This window comes from Embiotoca jacksoni, unplaced genomic scaffold (assembly GCF_022577435.1).
Source record: "Embiotoca jacksoni isolate LCO1_2020_lvr unplaced genomic scaffold, fEmbJac1.0.p SCAF_1, whole genome shotgun sequence".
Classification (NCBI taxonomy): domain Eukaryota; kingdom Metazoa; phylum Chordata; class Actinopteri; family Embiotocidae; genus Embiotoca; species Embiotoca jacksoni.
The window spans coordinates 12,761,912-12,781,863 of record NW_027185229.1 but is presented as its reverse complement, the minus strand read 5'-3'; the positions used below and the strand labels follow the sequence as shown (position 1 = coordinate 12,781,863).

The window sequence follows — 19,952 nt, the reverse complement described above, 5'->3', positions numbered from 1 at the left end:
GTGCAATATGCTGCCGCTCAGATGTCTTTTTCAGGGAATGACTTGTTTATTTCAGCAAAACAATGCCAAACCACCTTCTGCACATATTACAACAGCACTGCGCTGTAGTATAAGAGTCCAGGTGCTAACCTTTTAACTAACCAGTTTCAACATTTGATATGTTGTCTTTTATAATCATCACAATCTGTTTTTATTTACATTTTCCACAGCGTCCCAACTTTTTTAGAAACTGGGTTGTAATATTTATTTCATTGATACCCTTTGTATGTCTCTGCATAGAGTTTGACATAATACATACAGTGTAAATGTATAGTAAACGGGGAGCTTGACAATTGATATCTGTTTTTTTTTTATTCTATTAGTCAGATGTATGAAAACACAAAAAAAAGTGTTTGATTCGTTTAGTCAGACCAGCCAACCATAGGAGAGGTTTTACAGTACAGTCTATCTTCCCTCCCTGTCCCCACACATTATCTTACACACATATGGTAATAGAGATAACAATGATTTTTAAAAAGTTGTCAGACTGTTGGAGCCCAAAATTACAGAATTTTAAGAACAAGCTCAGACAAGCTTCATAAACCAAGTGGTTTTAGAAGTTTAAAACAACACGGGTTAACTTTTACTGAAGAGGTGACAAGTGCTGCTTACAGAACAATGGTCAATGTTCAAATCTAGTGAAAAAGCATGCACAGCAATATTTAACAAAGTGCCCCTGTGCCATTAGCTATGGTCATACCAGACCAAGGCAAGCTGTAGGTCAAGGTATGTTTATTGCTCATGAATTTAACTTTTTATTTGTCAAAGGAAGTCTGTGTTATTTCATCTTTCTAATGTAAATGTCAGCATTGTTCCAGTTTAACCATTTGCAGTGGAAAAATCGCAGAGATGTAAAAAAAAAAAAAAATAAAAAAAAAATTGCAAGATTGGGCAAAGTATTGTCAGATTGGTCAAATTACTTTTCATTGTAAACACTATGATTAACTGTAAAAACTGACTAAACTTGCAAACAAGAAAACCTTCAATCTGCAGTCAGTTTTTGCTGTAAATAAAGTTTGCTTCTGCTTTGTCTTCTTCCAGGTCCTAATCCTCCTCTACCTGGCAGACTGGATGGTCCACTGGATGTGGGGCCGAGGCATGGACCCCGACAATTTCTCCATCCCCTACCTGACTGCCCTTGGTGACCTGCTGGGGACTGGCTTCCTTGCCCTGTGCTTCCACATGCGCTGGTTCCTCGGGGACAGAGACACTAATGCGGGCAACTAAACCCATGCACAAAAAGAACCCTTCACAAATACTATATGCTTACACGCACGGACAGTGATAACCATCACCCGTATGCCTGAACACTATCTAAAAGTGGACATCTAGAATAAAAGGGCTAATCTCTTGTAGGGCTCTCAATGATGGTATAGTGCACATAGCATTTCCTCTTTAGGATATCAACACTCTGTTGAACAACATCAGTGGCTCAGAAATCCCCTACAGCCCCCCATCAAAACTATGATGGATCCAGCCCATAAGACGCCTCTACTTCCCCTAAATTTTACTTAATAACTGAGTCCTACTACTTTTGTAATTATTATACTATGGACAATGATTATTTTTGTTGGTAAATAATGCATTTGATATGAATCAATATCTGTTCTATGTGCATGGCCAGTCCTCATTATTTTCAATGGGGACTTTAGCCCTCCTGTTTTTAAAGATCAACTTTTAACACTTGAAACCACAGGACAAAAGACAGCAAAAAAATATATCCAAACAGGCCTAGAATGCTTAATCACTAAGTGCTACGTCATATAAAAAGAATGAGTATTATATGAAATCTAATGTCAGTTCAGATTTTGTAGAATGCCTAGGTTTTGCCTTTGCGTGGAGGGGGGGTGGGCAAGGGTACGGAGGACTGGACCATTGAGCAAAATACTTCTTTTTTTTGCGCTGGTTCCATCAGTGGATGACTTAATTTGTGTCAGAGCAGAAACAGGAAGTTACAAGGCTGTACAAGATTGCTTGTTCCCCTCACTTCTGGGATCTAAGTTAAGGAATATCAGATCTGAGGTCAGTCCAACAAACGCTTTTGTTAGCTACTACAAGAACAGATTTACCTCTGATTCTGAGAATTTTAAGCATCAGCTCATTAGTTTCTGTTATTGAGGATTGTGTTTAATTGAGTGTGTTCATTCAGCCCTCTAGAACCCACTGAGGTTACACTATTTCTGTTTTTGGCCCAAAATCTACTAAATGCGGCCGTTATGAAACGTTCTCATTCAGAGAAAAAGTAAGCAACACATGAAACTTCGGGGATATAGTATGTGTAAAATGGCCGCGTGACAGTTGTTGTGTTTTTGTATGTCGCCCACGCCTGACATACAAAAACAGATCACACTGTTTGCTGCAGCTCACTGGTGGATGTCAAGAGGTTAGGGAGGTCTTATTTTGCTGTGAGCTGCCCCCCTGCTGAAACCATCTGCCAACCCTCTACTTTAACAGGCTGGGTGTTATGTTTCCCAATCCCGGTTTACAGTAAGTGACAAGAGGCTCAACATGCTGCAATGCATCAGCACAGAGCTCAGCCAGCTGAACAGCACTTGTGTTCGCACAAAATACAGAGTGTGAAAGTGATTCACTAACTCAAGTCCATCTGACACAGTCGGACGCCGGATTAAAGGTACTGACGGGTGATACTTTGTGTGGATGTCGCTGGAGCACAGAATTCTTCCAGTGAAAGAAAGACAGGCCAACGGCATCGTCGGGTCACAGGAAGCCTCGGCAGACCTTCTTCAGCATTCTAGTGTTGATTGAGATTCATCAAAAGATCAGCGTAGTTCCTCAAGCTGTCCAAGATCCCGGTCACACCAGCAATGACTAAGACCCAACATACTTCAAAAAAAAAGTGTTACGCCTTGACCCGGGCACTCAAAAATAGAGGTAGCCCAGCTACCATAGCGTTTTTTTTTTCTTTGCTGCGCCATCTAAATACATATGATGTACAATCTAGAAAGATAAATTCCAGGGAGAAGGAAGAAGCAAAGTACATAAAGCAAAAGAAAGAGAAGCCAGCCGCACATGCAGCTTTTAGATGACGTATAAAGAATTTTGGTACGTAAATTCTCCCCGTCCTAACAGGGCTGACCATACAGGAAACCAGCAGTTTTAACTGTGCTGGTTAGTGAGACGCCCAAGTTTCCACCACTTTCTCGAGGACAGGTGAATTGATTTTGCTGTTTGGTGTGACCGGGGATTATCACGCCAATTTCTTTTTCTTTCTTTCTCTTTTTTTTATTTTTTTTATTTTATTGGGAAAACTGTGATTTTTCTTATCTTCCCACTCATAAAATGATAGGTGATAATAATCGCTCTAAGCAGGAAGGAACCTGAAATTTTGTAAATGAACGACTGGATGATGTTTAATCAAGGGGTAAAACCTCAGTGACACAACCACATAAACTGTCTGGCATCGATCAGCTGACTCTTCTTTGAAGGCTTACAGGTGAGGAGGAGATTGAAAAAGTAAGTTGTGAGCCATTTTGACAGACTGTACTGAGTACATACGATATTGGCCGGGGAGATACTCGCATGTGATGCTTGGCTTATCTGGCGTGTGTCTGTTTCAAAAGGGGGCCAGCAGAAAGCATTTGCAGGGCACATACTGTGAACATGCAAAACTTGATTATTCTATCTCTTAAAAATGGTTTGTTTTTGGTCTTACTGATGCTTTTTTTTTTTTTGTATTCATTAATTATGTTCAAGTTGTGATTATTTGTTTTTCTGTGTTCCTTCTTCCTTCTCCTAATCTTTTTAACGTTTCCTGATTATTGTTTTGTGTCATGAATATAATCCAGCAAACAACCACTGTAAACATGAAGTAACTTCTCCACGCTGGTCAAATGCAACAAAGTACTGTAATCTGTGAAACCACCACCAGAGGGCGGCGCAGGGATTCTGTTAACTGTTCAGCTTCTGTGTGTGTTCTTTGGATCAAACCCACACATATCACACTAGAGTGTCAATTATCATTTTGTCTGCTTTTCTACAGCGTTTACCTTGTTGTAAAAGTTGCATCGTCCACCTCGTCACTCTAAGTGTGTATCCCCCACCCTTTTACTGACCAGGTGCCAGCGTTGTTCCTCTTAAGTCAGTGGAAAGTTGTGAATACTTCTATAAAGGGGCAAGTAATGCTTTTGTATATTTATTTTGAGAAGCACACAAAGCAAATTGTACATACTATATATTTATTCTCTATATAAGGTTGTTTATTTTGTCATTTAATTTTGGCTCTGTTTCTTTGTCACCATGTTGTTTTAAATTTTCTCTTCTCTTTTTCATTGCAAAAGGCCAGTAGAGCTTTTTGGCACTCGCCTCAATAGAATGGTGGTGAGACTAGCGCGGTGCCTAATACCAGTCTTCACACACCTCACACATATGCACACACACCCTGTCTCATACAGGGAAAGCATACTTATAAGACATAGAACGGCCTTAATCTGTCAGAGCCAAGCTCAACTCAGAGTAACCAATCAGGAGCATCTCTTTAATTAGCTTTGATTAATAAAAGATGTACAGTATGTTGAATAATGATGTGTAATGTAATAATGACTTTATATGACGTGGTAATGGAAAGGAGGGCTGGTAGCTTCAGTTTTTGTTCCAGTGAATCAGCAAAAACAAAGATTGGGAAGCTGGAAACCCTTCAGCAGGCTGATGCGTAGGGCGTCTCGGAAGTCTGGATTCAGGTTAGGCATTCGTAGAAGTAACATTGAAGTTGAAAAATGCACCAGAAAACCTAAAAGACCTTATGATTCCAGATGGTCCCTCCCTGTATCTTACATACCTAGCCTTTAAAACCCGTTACCCACCTACTGCCTTGTTAACCTCAGTGCTGCAAACCCTCAAGCCCCTGAACTCGCGGGTACCACGCTGACTCTCAGGCCGCCAACTTCCATATTGAGATGGAGCCTTTGACCCTTAGCGTCCCAATCAGCTCTGCTGCTTTGGAGGAAAACTGATGTAAACATGTGTACAGTCTTACTGGGGCAGAGGTCTCTGCGTTCCCTGTGTGTTTTTCTTGTTAAAGCCCTCCCTCTGTTAGGCTGGCGGGAGGAAGGTATTCTTGCTGCAGAACTTGGTAAATTGCTGGAAATAAAAGACTATATTATTTCATACCATTCCTCTGTCGTTATGTTGTTGTTTTTCTCTTGTTTGTTACCTGCTAAACGTTGGCCAACCTCCCTTTAATTTGTAGACAGCTTTTTACAGGCTGTAAAAATCCAAAACTGAAAACTCTTTGATAAAAGTAGTCCCCAAAGTCTGTTCAGGTTTATCCTGTTTAAAATGCACTTTAATAATGCTGGAGAAAGGTATAGAACTTGATTGGAGTCCACTTGTGGCAAACTCGTTGAGTGGACAGAGTTTAAAAAGGCTCACATTTGTGCATGAAAGTACCCACATTTCAGTGCATGGAAGGACAAAAACTAAAAATGTCCGGATTTGAGTTTGGCTTTAGTTTTTTTTTACAGGGTAACTGTTTTAACTGTTTTGCAGTCTATCTCACATAGTCATGGCTTTAATTTATACAATCACTGTGTTGCTGGTTTTTATACTATAGCTGGTTTAAAGTTGTAGGTATTTTTTGTTATAATGGCCTTTTTTTTTATGTGAAGCACTTTTTAACATGTGTTCAGAAAAGTGCTGTTTATTAGATGATGATGATTATTATGATTATTATTAATCTTATTGTCATTTTCATCGAGCCCTGGGAAATGTTTTTTCTAAATTGGAGTTCCAAAGGTCCAGATATATAAAAGCTTCACAGATACATAATATCACAAACTTTGGACACATATCGAAAATCAAGAGTATTAAATATTCCACAAACATGGCAGGAAAACGTGGCTTTAAATATTGACGTTGGCCGCTGAGATTTGCTTGGCGTATGTGCGTGTGTAGTAGTGTGACGGTGCTTTAGAATGGTTTAAATCAATACATATTTTACACGTAAAGCTGAGAAACAGATCCACAGTGTAGATATTCCTCATGGCAATATGTGTGTGTCTTCAAATCAGACAATACAAACACAATACTTGTGCTCTGTGCATTGTCCAAATACAGACACTGATGGAACACCCAGATTCTGCAGTGAAATGTTGCTTCATCATGTCACACCTCTCTGTATTATCTATTGCACAAGGGACAAATAAGGCTGGATGAAAATATTTAATCTTTGAAATTAAATAGATAAAAAATAAAACTATAACAGCCTAAATGAAGTTTAATTCATCTTTGAATACAATTAACTATTTTCTAAAATGGGAAATTTACATGGGTGCAAACAAGCCAAAGATAGAATACAGATTACCTAAAACAGTAAGTACCACATTACTGATCTAACAGGAGATGAGCTGAGGGTTGATGTTGCTGGTTTTACGCCTCGGAGGAGGAAGCAGAGCTTTCTCATCGCTCTCCCCTCCTCCCTCATCATTCCCTCCTCCGTCTCCAAGGAGCTCGCTGGAGGACAGGCGGACGCAAAGGCCATCAGCAATATGCAGGACCTGGGATGGACCTGGATCAGGAAACATGTGATAAGAGTGCAACATGAGCAATGCTAAACTGTGAACATCTGTGAATACGGAGGGTAGACATACCATCTCCACCTCTGCTGCACACATCCAGAGTGTCCATCACTATTTTTTCCAGGATCCTGCGGGGCACGTTCTAGAGGAAAAGACAGAGCTTTGTTGCTGTTTTTAATGAAAAATATGAATGAAATATGTGTGAGGTCAACTTATAAACAATGAATGATGGAGACCTGAATAAAAAGGTATGTGTGTGTGTGTGTGTGTGTGTGTGTGTGTGTGTGTGTGTGTGTGTGTGTGTGTGTGTGTGTGTGTGTGTGTGTGTGTGTGTGTGTTTACCTTTTTGTGAATCTGCAGCAGCAGTGAGAGGGAATCTGCGAGTTTGTCCTCCAGCAGAGCCAGACATGTCTTCTCTTTCTGCAGTCTTCTCCTGTCCTCCTCTTCCTTAGGCCTCTAGCAAAAATCAGGATAGAAAGAAAGACACCCCAATAAATTAAAAGCCTCTTCTAGTTCAGTGTTTTTTTTTTTTATATACCTCTGTTAATCCTGACACATTAAACACTTCTCAGAAATGTTGATTGCTGATAATGCAGAGGTCTCAGAAACTGAGGGCTTCCACCCATCCATTATCTATACCCGCTGTATCCTGAACAGGGTCACAGTGGGGCTGGAGCCTATCCCAGTTCACTTTGGGCGAAGGCAGGGTACACCCTGGACAGATCACCAGCCTATCACAGACAGAACAGACAGAAGCAAAGACCATTCACGCTCTCATTCACACCTAAGGGCAGTTTTTCAGAATCACCAATTAACCTGACATGCATGTCCTTTGGACGGTGGGAGGAAGCCGGAGTACCCGGAGAGAACCGACGCAGGCACAGGGAGGACATGCAAATGCCACACAGAAAGGCCAACGGCCAAGGGCCAAGGTTCGAACCCAGAACTTTCTTGCTGTGAGGCAACAGTGTTAACCACTGAACCACTGCGCTTGAAACTGAGGGATTATTTTTTTTTTTTTTTAGTTTAATTTTCTGTATTTATACAAGTAAGTTTCAAGAAAATATTTCCTTTATTGTTCTTTTTATGTATTTTCTTATAAACACAAAATAATGTTTCTTCTAAAATCAAGACCAGAAATGCGCAGATAGTCAGATATAACATATCAATAAATAATACAAAATAATTTTAAAAAATGTCATTCCGGCGATATTATAAACAATTTCATGCATTCTGTTATAGTTGTGATCACTTTGAATGGAAAACTGATGAAAATCCATCTTCTCTTTCCCTCACCTTCTCTTCAAAGCCTCCGCTTCCCTGTGGCTGCTCTTGGTTTGCTCCCTTCCAGCTGCAGCGCCTCCTGTTGTCTGTAGAAGGGCTGCTGGTGTTTTTGTCAAGCAGGTGAGGATGAAGAACTGCATGGTTCTCACATCTAGAGTAAGAGACAAGAGAGTTAAGGCCTCTTTGCATTGTGCAATTTTTGGCTGTCAAAGTATGACGTTGACGTATATATGGTAAATTCTGTTTGTCAATTCAGAACGGTTTTCTAAATGCACAATCATCCATAAACAGCTGATTAAGCTGTGGTGACCAAAGGAAGTCCAGGGAAACTTTAAAGTAAACCACCTGTTTGAATGTCATTACCATCCACATTTATGTCTAGAAACATGATTAGATAGTAACATGCAATAAAGTCACATGCTTGTTATTATCACACAGTCTACAGGCATCTTTAAGGTGCCTGTGTGTGCATGTGTCGGTTTGTAATGCTATCTTTGTGAGGACCTATTTAAGTTTTAAAAATTTTGATTTTGATTCATTTCTGATTTTCCTTTTTTGAGCAATGGGAACCAAATCGATATCATTAGCAACAAGCTTACACTGCCCTACAGTAAATATTGGAGCAGTGCAGCTGAGAAATAAAGCATTTTCAGACTAGAAGCAAACTGTACAATAGACACATAGGTTGTATTGGCCTCTTTTTATGTTGTTTTTTTTTCAGCTGGCATAAAAGTCACCAAAGAGCTTAAAAAATGCTGATACTGCAATCTGCTTTTGGATAATCTGCAGAATGCTCAGAGAAACTGCATCATCTACCAACAAACTGTTCTCTAAGCTCTCTGATCCAGTTTGTTTAAGATGATTAACTTCAGCTGTTATTAATTGTCTGTTGATTATAGGACGTGTTTCTGCTTCTCTGTGTTTGTATGAGTAATTGAAAAAAAAAAAAAAAAAAAAACATATACATATACATTTACAATCAAATACATGGAAGTTAATTTGATCTGCTATGATCGTCGCTCGCCGGCTTTTTTTCTTCTCCACAATGAACTGATTTACCAGCTGCCTTATTTAATTATGTGGAATAAAAAAAAAAGGTTCCATGGCAGAGCGCAGTAAGTGTGATGATGAGCACTGCAAATTTAAAAAGTTGTTTTCACTGCATGTATACATTTCTATGCCTTAATATTTTCATAAAGCAAAACAGGTGTCAGATAGATAGACAACAGCTGTAGCTGTATTTTGCCTTTGTAGGGCAGAGCAGATATTCACTACCATCCAGGGTTGATATGTTACAAATACCGCACAGGCAGATGAGGTTACAAAAGTTACCAAGAAGGGTGATGTAGGTTAGATTTTGATGTAAACAAGGAAATGAAATGACTGTTGTAGATGTTAACTAACCCTTTGCCGCAGCAGTGCAGTCGACCCATGTGCCTCTTCACCTCCAAAAGGCAACACTTCCCCTCTTCCCTCTTCCCCCTGTCCTCCTCCTCTTCATCAGACGCAGCTCTTCCTTCCACTGCCCTCTGAAGACACTCGGCATCTGCAGACAGAGAAGCTGCATAATTTACTGCCCAAAGACACATTTGTGCATGAAGGTCAAGTGTGTAGGATTCAGAGGGGGGGGGGGGGGGGGGGGGTAGAAATAAAATGTAATATTCATAATTCATAATAATTATTTTTAGTGGATAATCATATGAAACCAGGGGTGTTGTACTGGAGCACACCTGTTGTGTCTCATTTCTAACTAGTTCAATAGGGTGACAAGTTCACATAAAATAGTCAAAAAATTATATTTCCAGTGCTTTCATTTGATAAAGTCCACAGTATAATCACACTATTGTCATGGTAGTTCTGGATTACTCATCTAAAGTGTTATCATCGAATTTCACTGACAGATATTCTTGCAAGTGTTTCACAGTGACAGCCTTCTTAAGAAATGAAACGTTTGTGTCAGTGTAATGCAGTAACAGGACAAATGGGGGCAAACCCAAAAAACTGCAAACATTTTATTTCCTTACTTTGGACTAAAAATGTGTCAGACGGTCATTGCAGTGCAACACCACACCTAAGAATGGTTGTGTTTTGGTTACCTTAGAATGAGCCCTTCATATTTACTGAGAGAGCGTGCCAGGTTTGCACCACCATGTTTCTACAACAGCCCTGAAAGGGACAAACCAAACACTGGCTCTACAGAGAGCCTTTTTGCGTTTTTCAAAGGTATTCTTAGACACTCGGAAGAGGAGCGTGATGAGAAGAGTGTTCTTTTGGATGCAATTTTCAATCTCACCATAGATGTCACTAAATCCTACTCACTGCTTCTTTAAGACTCCACCTGTGGATTGGTACTTCCTTGTAAAAAAAATAATGGTGACTTAGATGTTGTGTTCCAAAGAATTGTTGAATGAATGAAGTTCTTTACTATATGGACCCTTTTCACAGCAGATATTTTGGCATGTCATAGAAGGTGTAACTGATAACATTAACTACAACTGCATTCTATTTACATGAACTAGCTTCAGGGTTCTGGTGTTGAGACACTTAATAGGAATCAGTCATATTAATTAAAAAAAAAATGTCACCTATGATTGTCCTACTGTGACAAATTGAAATGTCTGCCTTGAAAAGGGGTCTACTGAAAAACCTTGAATCAGGTTATGTCTCAATAATCCCTGACAAACATGCCAAATGGGCACAAAAGATGTTCTCAAAGGCCTAAAATGTTGCTCAACTTTAGAAGGAAAACTAGTTCCTTTAGAACACAATCCTGAGCCCTCTTTCATGAGTTTTCCAGTCACCTACCTGTCTTATTACAGGTGTCTTCAGGTTGAATTTGTTGACTTCCAGGGTCAGGAACACAGGTGCAGTATGTTCTGAGAGTGGTAAAGGTAGAGAATATACCTTTAAAGTATGGCCAGTCAGTAATACTGTGGACAGAGACTCCCGTAACTCTGTCTCCTGGAAATTACTTTATGTATATATAAATTGTTTTCAAATTACGTGACAAACGTAATCACTGGCTCACTGCAAACGTTCCTTAACCTTAACCAAGTGCTGCGAGCACATACATAAACATAATTAGTTAATAATATTATTTAAAAGTCTAATAACACAGTAGTCACTAGAAATATATATTGTACTGCAAGATCTGCTATTTTGACATGTACAAAAAACTGCGAGGAGAATTTTACTGGTACGTTCGGTTTTAACATATTTGTGACTTGACAAATACGTTAATTGTTACAATAAAAAATATGATCCAGGAGCAATTACATTTCTTTTACTATATATTTGCTGTTGTAAATTATCTGAATACAAATTTCATTTCTAGAAGACAGTGTTGCATGAATTCTCACACACACTGGATCCATTGTCTTGGGATAAAATATTTTTTTGCCCATCACTTATTTTTTTTTCCCTGTTACCTCCCTTGTTGGATTCAGGCCCTTTTCCAGTCAATACTGTGTGGGTATTTTATTGAGATTTGTGTGTGTGTGTGTGTGTGTGTGTGTGTGTGTGTGTGTGTGTGTGTGTGTGTGTGTGTGTGTGTGTGTGTGTGTGTGTGTGTGTGTGTGTGTGTGTGTGTGTGTGTGTGTGTGTTTTTGCCTTTAACTGACAGCCAGCAAACTTTAAAATGAGGGGAAAGAGGGGTATGACATGACATTACAGTTCCCCAAGAATCAAACACTAATCATGTAGTATGGGGCCTAACCATGCAAAATGGTTGTTCCAGGCGGCCACTATTTGTTTTACTTTCAGGCAGACCTGAAAAAGAAATGTTAAAAATGATTAATGTAATAATCAAATTTTATGGAGGTGGAGCTGCAGGGAGCTTGTGCGAGTCGCACCAGTAAACACTATTTACATGCTGTTTTGTATGAATCCTTGTTTTTATGAATGCAGAGTTAGCATGATCCACAGAGCCACAACAGCCACACATTTTACATATACACTAGGTAGAAATAAATCTGGGTTATCCTTTAGGTGGGATGCAGAAATTATAGCCGGTGTGATGTAGTTCAGGCGACTCAAAAACTGAAACGTCAAGGTCTATTTTTGTGATTCCATGCGCACGCGACCCTGCAGTCTCATGCCCTTTTACAGGCATTGGCATTGGCAGGGCGTTTATCTATGCTAATTAGAAACAACTGACGTGCGCTCTCAATTTACGAGAACTGTGGGATTCATCAATATAAGAGTATTGCAGTTTAAGAAAACATCAAGAGTCTGACGTAGACTTTTCTTAGAACTTTTCCTAAGAACAAATCTAAAAAACATTGGTGAATGAGGCCCAATTACCTGAAAGGCACCCATAACATGCTGTGTAGCTGAGAGGAACTGGAGTCGGGTGACAATTCACACACACGATCACAATATAGTCATTTGATTAATTTCTAAATACAAAAATATTGCTTATTGCAGCTTTAATATTTGTGCTTTATTCTGTCATTTATCTCTCAGAGCAGGTCCGTGTAATGTCGAGCATCATCGGCACACATGAAAATGATCTGAGTACAATCTGTCCACCGAAGGAGGTTTAAAAGATAGTCTTTTAAAATCTAACACAGTGATGTTGGCTTTGGAAACCCGTTTTTAACAAATCTGTTCAATTCAGATCAAGAGAAATTTGTTGCAACTTAACCTGTGGGCTTTAGTGCATTGAATTTCAAATCAGCAAAGCACGGAGGCAAATGATGTGTAAATGGATGCACAAACACACCCATGTACTTAACTCCTTCGCTCACTAGTGAGCACACACCATGTTCGTACCTGTACTGGTGCAGTTCAGTCTCCAGCCGGGTGATCCTTGACTGGAGCTGCGGCACAGATTGAGCCTGCTCCTGGATCATCCGAACCCTCTGCAGCCCCAAGCTCAGGGCCTCTCTGGCCTCCTCCGCCCGCCTCCTGACGGAGATCATCAAAGATTCATGACATAATTTTCCCCAAATCATTCAAACATCATACAGTTAGTTTTGAAAAAGCTTCCAACCTGATCTGAGCATTCTCCCTCCTCAGTGCAGACTCCATCCCCTGCAGTTTGCGCACCTGCTGGTACGCCCACTGCAACTCCTCCTCCAGACGGTTATTGAATTTGATGGCCTCCTCCAGCTGTCCATCACGCGAGGAACGGATCAGCTTCAGCTCCCTCAGAAGGGGGTCTCTGATGTCCCGTCTTCCCACCACCCTCCTCACTCCATCTCCTGCCGCACCACTCAGCTGTCCTTTAATTCTGTGAGTTGGCACCAGTTTTCCCTGTACGAGGGTGATGGAGGTCACATGGTTTGAAACAGCGGAGGTGTGGTGGGACAGAGAAGGGAAGGTTCTGCTCCTCTCCCGTCGGAGCGCCACCTCCAGGGCCAGGCAGCGAGCATCGCTCCCCTGCAGTGCTGAGCGGAGGTCCTCCACCAGCTCCCTCAGAGCTGCTACCTCACCTGAAGAAGTCAGGAGAGAAGCACAGAAAGTGAAACCAAATTGCTGCTGAGTTCTAGTGTATGGATCATTTTTTTTGTCACTTAAACACGGACACACCCACAGGAACACATAGTTAATACTTCACTCATTATATTTTAAAGAGAAGTATTACCATTATTAGTTATTTTTTACAATATGTAAAAGACAGTGAAGACAGGTGAAGTTGTTTATTTTCAGTGTGGTAATACAAAGTAGGCTGTGGTAAAAAGTAACTGAGCCACACGATATGACACCAAAGCATTTAATACCCATGTTAGTGTCTGTCACACTTCATGTTGCCTAGGCGTGAAAAGTGATGTACCTTTGGTTTAGGCACCCAAAAAAAACAGTTTGGGTTAAAGAATAGATCGTAATTTAGGTTAAATGTTACACAGCCACTATTTGGTAAGGTTTAACCACCAAAACTAATTGGTTAGAGAAAAAAAAAATCATGATTTTGGTTAAAATAAGTAACTGTAATTAAGATTACGTAAATTACATGAAGTTAAATAAATTACATTATGTACATAATTTACTCACTTTACTTGAAAGAAATGTACATTTGCTTTTTGCTTTTTTTGAACCACACCTACTTCCTCCCTATATGGACTTTATCACTCTTCGTACTTGACCTCCCTCTTAGACACTACTCACACATGCATGTACTTTTCACACCTAAGCGAGACTAAATGTTTCACTGACACTGTATCCTCTATCGTGCACAGACAGGTGTATTACACTCTTTGGAATGATGCAGAGTTAATCTGAGAATGTTGACATACACATTCTTTCACTGAGTAATTCCTTTTCATGCTGCTGTATATTTCTGTTCCACTAAATTTCAGTGGAAAAGATCAATTTTTACTGCATCTATTTGACAGATTTACAACAGACAGGTACACATTTTACATCAAAAAATATGTATCTACAAAATACAGATTAAACAATTTCTATCCTTTTTGGGATGTGAATTTTACAAAAGTTTCATGTGCCAAAGAGTTGTTGGCAGTTCCACTAAAATTATGTCATGGTTTTATAAGTATTGTTTGAGGCCTAAAGAGGTCAAATGTTCCCATATTTGACCACAAAAGCACAGAAAAGTCCAATAACTGCGCATCTAGTATTCAAACTTAATCAGTTTCTTCTTTGCTGCGTCATTATGACTCCTCAGATGATCTCGTGGCCACCTGGAGGGGCCCTAAGCCATAGGTTTTATGAAGTAGGTCACACTATAGCTCCACCTAAACCAGTGCTGATTACACATTGACGCACCAGTAAACGATCTAATATCACGCACATTGTTCCGTTTTCTCCATGATTTCACACTTTAAGTGTTTAGCTGAAAATACTCGTAGGCTTTGGCTTGTAAAAGTGCGTTTTTACAGTAATTACAGTCAGTAAGAGAATGAATAAAACAGGCGAGGGAAGAGGTGGAGAATGATTCAGCAACGAAAACACCAAACACAGTGAAGTGGGGAAGAAAAAAAAGACAAAAGGAAATGTTATAACAGCAATACGGCTCTATGTCTCTCTGTTCAGAGATAAGTGAATGGCGTTCTGTTCACTGTAATAAGTTTAATGTGTAACAAGTGAAATATAAGGGCTTTAAATGCACACTCTGCTGTACCTGGCTCTTGGTCTTCCATGCTTCGAGCTTTTATCGATCTATTAATGGGTCCACTCTGATCCCCCGTCAGATCAAAACTGACACACTTTCTGCGCCTGACACGGGGCCACCTGAGCCGGATCTGCCTCTCCACCAGCTCGGTATCCTCAGTAATTGGGAGGCGCCACGCCATGGGAGTACCCCCAGTATCTCGACGCGCACTATGCACACGGAAATACCCGCAGAGTCGCGAGTGAAAATCTTTGAAAGATAGCTGGCAGGGGAGCCCAGAACACACATCCATAAACTCTTCAATGTCCTCGTCTTTTTCTCCATCTCCTGCTGCTTCCTTTCTTTTCATCGTCCTCTTCCCTGTCTCGGCTACGGTGAGACCCATCACGGCGCAGAGCGCAGTGAAATCCTCCGCCGACACCGTATCGTCCTGATTAGGGTAGGCCAGGTGGTGAAAAACCTCCTGTAGGTATTGGTCTATCCCAGTGGCCAAGACGACGATTTCGTTCTCTGTGCCGGGATCGGGGCACTGGTGGTGAGCCAGGGCGCTTCGGAGCCACTCGCTTTTACGCGCTGCTCGCGGCGAGGGCAGCACGCGTCCCGGGGCCAGTGCGGTTCGCTCCATGACTGTACATAAACTAGGTTGTTCGTCTGGATGTTACCAAACAAAAGCAGGACTGAGCATCAGATATGACTTGAAAGAAAAAAGTGACTAAAAGACATGGCGGTGCGGTTTCAAGCTGCGCGATTAGCCTAGCTGGAAACCTTAGATTGGAATCTTTACCGGGAATGAAATAAAGATCCCCGGCGTTGAAAAAAAAAAAAAAAGCTTCCAAAGCACCGACTCCACCCTTTCGTGTGCACACTGTGAGCGCATGTGTTTTTGTTTGTGCACATGTCTTTCTATAGCTGTGAGGACCAATTCAGGTAAAAGAACAGCAACCACATATTTATGAGGAAAAACACACGAACTTAAAAGTGCAATTTGAGAGTTAACTTTGCACCGCTTTTACTTAAATATGCAATAAAGTAAGCTGTGGGTGTTTGACTAGGGTTACAGAAGTGGATCAAATGTCAGTTTCTGCCAAAAAACAAACAAACAAAAAAACAGTTGAAAATAATGTCAATAATCTGTAATTTCTCATCTTCTTACAAGTGAGTTGGCAAATTTTGGTAAATGATACGATCTTCAGGGACTTGGGACATGTGGCTATATGCCATCCAGTGGCTAAAACGAACAACAAAGCTCAGACCTGTTTCAGTTTACAGCTTTACAATCTGACTCACCTTGTGTGGCAGATACAACAATAAAGAAAGACAAAATGACTCCTGTTACCCTGCACCTTATGTCCACTGTTCTCACTAACATCAGGCTCACATACCTTCCCTTGAAAGTCAAATGTGAATTTGTTTCCAGGGAACTGAAGAACTCTGAGCGGAAATACCCTTCCCCGCTCTGACCTCACCACTATCACACACATCACAGCCAAAACAAAGAGGACTTCTTGACTTCACTCACCTGCATGGGCAAGACTAGGCCGAAGGCCACAAGAAGTACATATTAATTACATTCCACTGCAGTGTGTAAATGGAGATTTACACACTAATAATTAGTCACACATCAGAACTCAATGTCAATTGAGAAAAAAATACCAAAAAGAACACATGTACAATCTAATGAAACCCTCCACCCATCTTTATGAAGCTCACATATACAGCGTATGGTGACTTTGTCAGAAATGTATAATTGCCTCTGTTTTAAAGATTGTTTGGTACTGTACTGCATTTCACATTTTACATAAACATTTTCAACATTTCAAAAACCTGAACATGATGAGCTTTGTAAAGATAGATGTTTTGGCAAAACTATTGCATCACATCGCATTAGATTGTCAAGGTGTTTAGTGGCCAATAAGTGTAAATTAATTAATTAAACATTATTTGACTGTAAAATAGACAACAATTGAGTGAGTCAGCTGAGCTCATACCTCAGATCTTGTTTAGTCTTTGTTTTGGTTTCCAGTACGAATCTGAATAGGGGCCGAACGGCAGTGCTCGCCAGTGATTCCTCTGGGACTTTGAACTTAAGGTGTGTTAGGGCACAGTTTCAGTCAGCGCCACTTAAATACTACAAATCTTACACTTCCACAAGACAAACAAATGTATTCTCTGGAATGCACACTACCCATCTTGAAGATATATAAAAACACTTATCACCAGGGTCCTGTTTCGTGGACATGTGGTGGCAGGCAGAGAGGTAGTAACCAGTGATTGATAGATCAAGCTCTTTAATATGTATTATTATTTTTATTAATTTTATATAACAATGTGTTGGAAGCAGTCTGTGATAAAACAGTCAGTGTTAAGGCATGCACTACAAATAGAGCCTATAGAAACAAACATATATTAATGATTATTAAAAGCACCAATGCACTGCATTGCAAAACTACTGTATAACCCCTCGTTGGTGTTTCTCATGCAAACACTGGCTATTTTAAGTAGAAATCACAATGCACACTGTCCTAAAAAAGCAAAACACACTACATATCTGGGCAAAAATGACTTACAAGCCTGTGTCTTACACCTATTTTCCTATATAGAAAATATTGCCAGAGAAACTAACTAACTACACAGCTAAATACATAGAGAGAAAGCCAAAGGCTTTAACAAGTGACAGCTTACTGCTGAAACAGCTGCAGATAGCCGCGACTAAAACCAAAGTTAAGTTTAGCGATTGATTTCCCCGCAGTTGTTTATCTGTAAATTAGAAATATCAATGTTTATGCACTTTTATGACATCTTGGTTATTTAATATAATATCCAATATCATTTAAATAAGGCAGCAGCTCAATCAGTTATTAATGAAAGGGAATAAAATAACAGCTGATGTCCTTCTAAAGGTAGCTAGCTAGCTTAGCATATCTTAGCTGTCACCTTTTTTTTTTTTAAATCACACTGCTGGGACAGAACATGAGAGAGAATACAGTTTGTGGCAATAATTTGGTTGTTGTAGTTGTTTTTTTTCATAACAAAAAACTCAAACTAAACAAAACAAAATGACAGCTAAAATGAAGCTACTACATTCTGCTTTTTTTTAACCAGTATGGTTCTATCGTCTTGAGTAAATAACGGCCCCTTAGTGCTGTTATTGCAAGTAATTATTAGCTGTCAGACTCTCTCCAACTTGCAGCCACACATCCATACCCAACAGCAACAGGGAACAAAAATAATGGGTTGTGCAGCTCAGTCGTCATAAGGGTTTTCAGAAAATTTCATTTAAGATGTGAGAGCCTTCCTCTGTCTTGACTGGAATTGCTTAGGAATTAAAGGACTAGTTTTTCCATCAAATATGCATACAAGCAGACTAGTTTGCCTCAGTCCCTTTGTTCAGTCTCCCTCTGAGAGACAGTCCTCCATCTGCTGCCTGCTCAGGGTGAAAGAACCTCATCTGAAAATGAAAGGATGGGAAGCATAAAGAGGGTGCTGTAAATGAAGAGGAGGGTGGAGGTCTGGTGCCCTGTGTGTGTGTGTGTGTGTGTGTGTGTGTGTGTGTGTGTGTGTGTGTGTGTGTGTGTGTGTGTGTGTGTGTGCTCACCCAAGTGTCCTGTTGTTCACCTTTGAGAGGAGGAGTGAGGCAGTATTAGTATTGACAGGAATTGGGTTTAGCTTTGTGTTGTGGTGCCATATGCTCCTCGGAGGGTCAACACAAAGACAGCGCCATACACTCCCAACACATACACACACACACACACACACACACACACACACACACACACACACACACACACACACACACGTATCACATCTTTGAAGTGGTGACACTGACCAATATAATGTGTCCAGCATAGTATGTGCGTCTTTGTGAGTGGCTGTAAAAGGTGCATTATCAGATGCTACTTCGATATTCCCCTGGTCGCAAAACCTTCGTTCAGAACAGTATGATGTTGAGGTCAAATGAAAGCAACTAAAGCCTCAAATTCCAAAATGTGTTTGAATCCTGAGATAAACACTCAAGCAAAGTTTCTCCACTCAAAGGAAGTTCTTCATTAATTTTGTTTTCTTTCTTTCTTTTAGTAAAAACAATTAAATGTATAGTCAGTAAAAGTTATCTTTGCTGAGAATAGAAGTGTTTTCCTGTTGTTTTGGGGATTTTCAGATTAGTTGAGGAAGGAAAGAAAGTAAAACATGGGAGAAATCAAGAAAAATAGTCTCTAATGATTGGACATCTATGTTGGACTCACTGAAGAGTTTATTAAAAAAAATACATCAATGTAGTAGAATCAGTATTCGACATAATCTTCTTCCTTGACAAAATCTTTCGCCTACATTACCCTCAATACAGCTCAATTTATACATCTTTAAATTTAACCCCTCGGACATTGAGCATACTGTGCACACCTCGTCTCTGTGCACAGGCTGCTCCATCCACCAGAGAGACAGAGTGCCAGTGGGACATCATGCATAAAGTCACAGAGAGGTTGGATGTCAGTGGGGAAAAGAACTGCAGCCACAGGACTGTCATACAGAATACTGAACACCTTCCAGCGAGTGGGCGGAGCTTCAGCTCCTTCAGGCGACACGCCCCCTCAGACAGAACCAGGCTCAGAGAGAGCAGAGAGAGAAAAGGGCAGCATAGTGACCCAAAACATGAACTGTTGGTGACGCCGACAATCAGAGCAGAGACGTGCAGTTCCATGGCCAGGGACGTCTGCAAAAGAAAGAACAGAAACTACGTGAGCGAGGGAACTGAACGGAGAGGCAACAGACAATAAGCAAAAACTATTGGAGAGAAAAAGCATGAAGTTAATTAGATGTAATGGTGAGATATGAGTGTATAGAGCAGGGGTGTCAAACTCATTTTAGTTAAGGGGCCACATATTGCCCACTTTGATCTCAAGTGGGCCAGACCAGTAAAATCATAGCATACATAATGACAATATTTCTCTATGTTTAAATCACTGGTGAAGGTTTTTGGTTGATAAACCCTATTTTAAGGTCTTTCTACAATAAACTAGAAACATAAA

At 40.3% G+C, this 19,952-nt stretch overlaps 2 protein-coding genes across 4 annotated transcripts in view; one reads left to right on the top strand and one right to left on the bottom strand.

Annotated features, from left to right (window-relative positions):
• slc41a1 (solute carrier family 41 member 1) overlaps positions 1 to 5,170 on the top strand; it is a 32,501-nt gene extending 27,331 nt beyond the window's left edge. For all 3 annotated transcript variants that reach the window (XM_069171221.1, XM_069171401.1, XM_069171311.1), the window contains one exon: positions 1,081 to 5,170. In XM_069171221.1, the coding sequence (XP_069027322.1) occupies positions 1,081 to 1,266 (186 nt within the window). In that variant the 3' untranslated portion in view covers positions 1,267 to 5,170. The remainder of the gene's footprint in view (positions 1 to 1,080) is intronic.
• Positions 5,171 to 6,264: 1,094 nt separating this feature from the next.
• Positions 6,265 to 15,729, bottom strand: LOC138199560 (EF-hand and coiled-coil domain-containing protein 1). The gene is made up of 9 exons (XM_069151734.1): positions 14,938 to 15,729; positions 12,850 to 13,291; positions 12,630 to 12,764; positions 10,662 to 10,732; positions 9,261 to 9,402; positions 7,869 to 8,007; positions 6,915 to 7,028; positions 6,645 to 6,714; positions 6,265 to 6,562 (listed from the first exon to the last, which is right to left on the bottom strand). The coding sequence occupies exons 1-9, from the start codon at positions 15,551 to 15,553 to the stop codon at positions 6,387 to 6,389; spliced, it is 1,905 nt and encodes a 634-aa protein (XP_069007835.1). The 5' UTR covers positions 15,554 to 15,729; the 3' UTR covers positions 6,265 to 6,386.
• Between the last annotated feature and the right edge of the window lie 4,223 nt (positions 15,730 to 19,952).

Bases quoted from the DNA above. Each gene is read 5' to 3' on its own strand.
- LOC138199560 (XM_069151734.1), bottom strand. From the start codon at position 15,553: ATGGAGCGAACCGCACTGGCCCCGGGACGCGTGCTGCCCTCGCCGCGA. The intron at 10,733-12,629 runs GTACGAACATGG...TACCACTCTCAG, and splicing joins ACTGAACTGCACCAGTACAG to AACATACTGCACCTGTGTTC. The intron at 9,403-10,661 runs GTAGGTGACTGG...CTCTGTCTGCAG, and splicing joins AGACACCTGTAATAAGACAG to ATGCCGAGTGTCTTCAGAGG.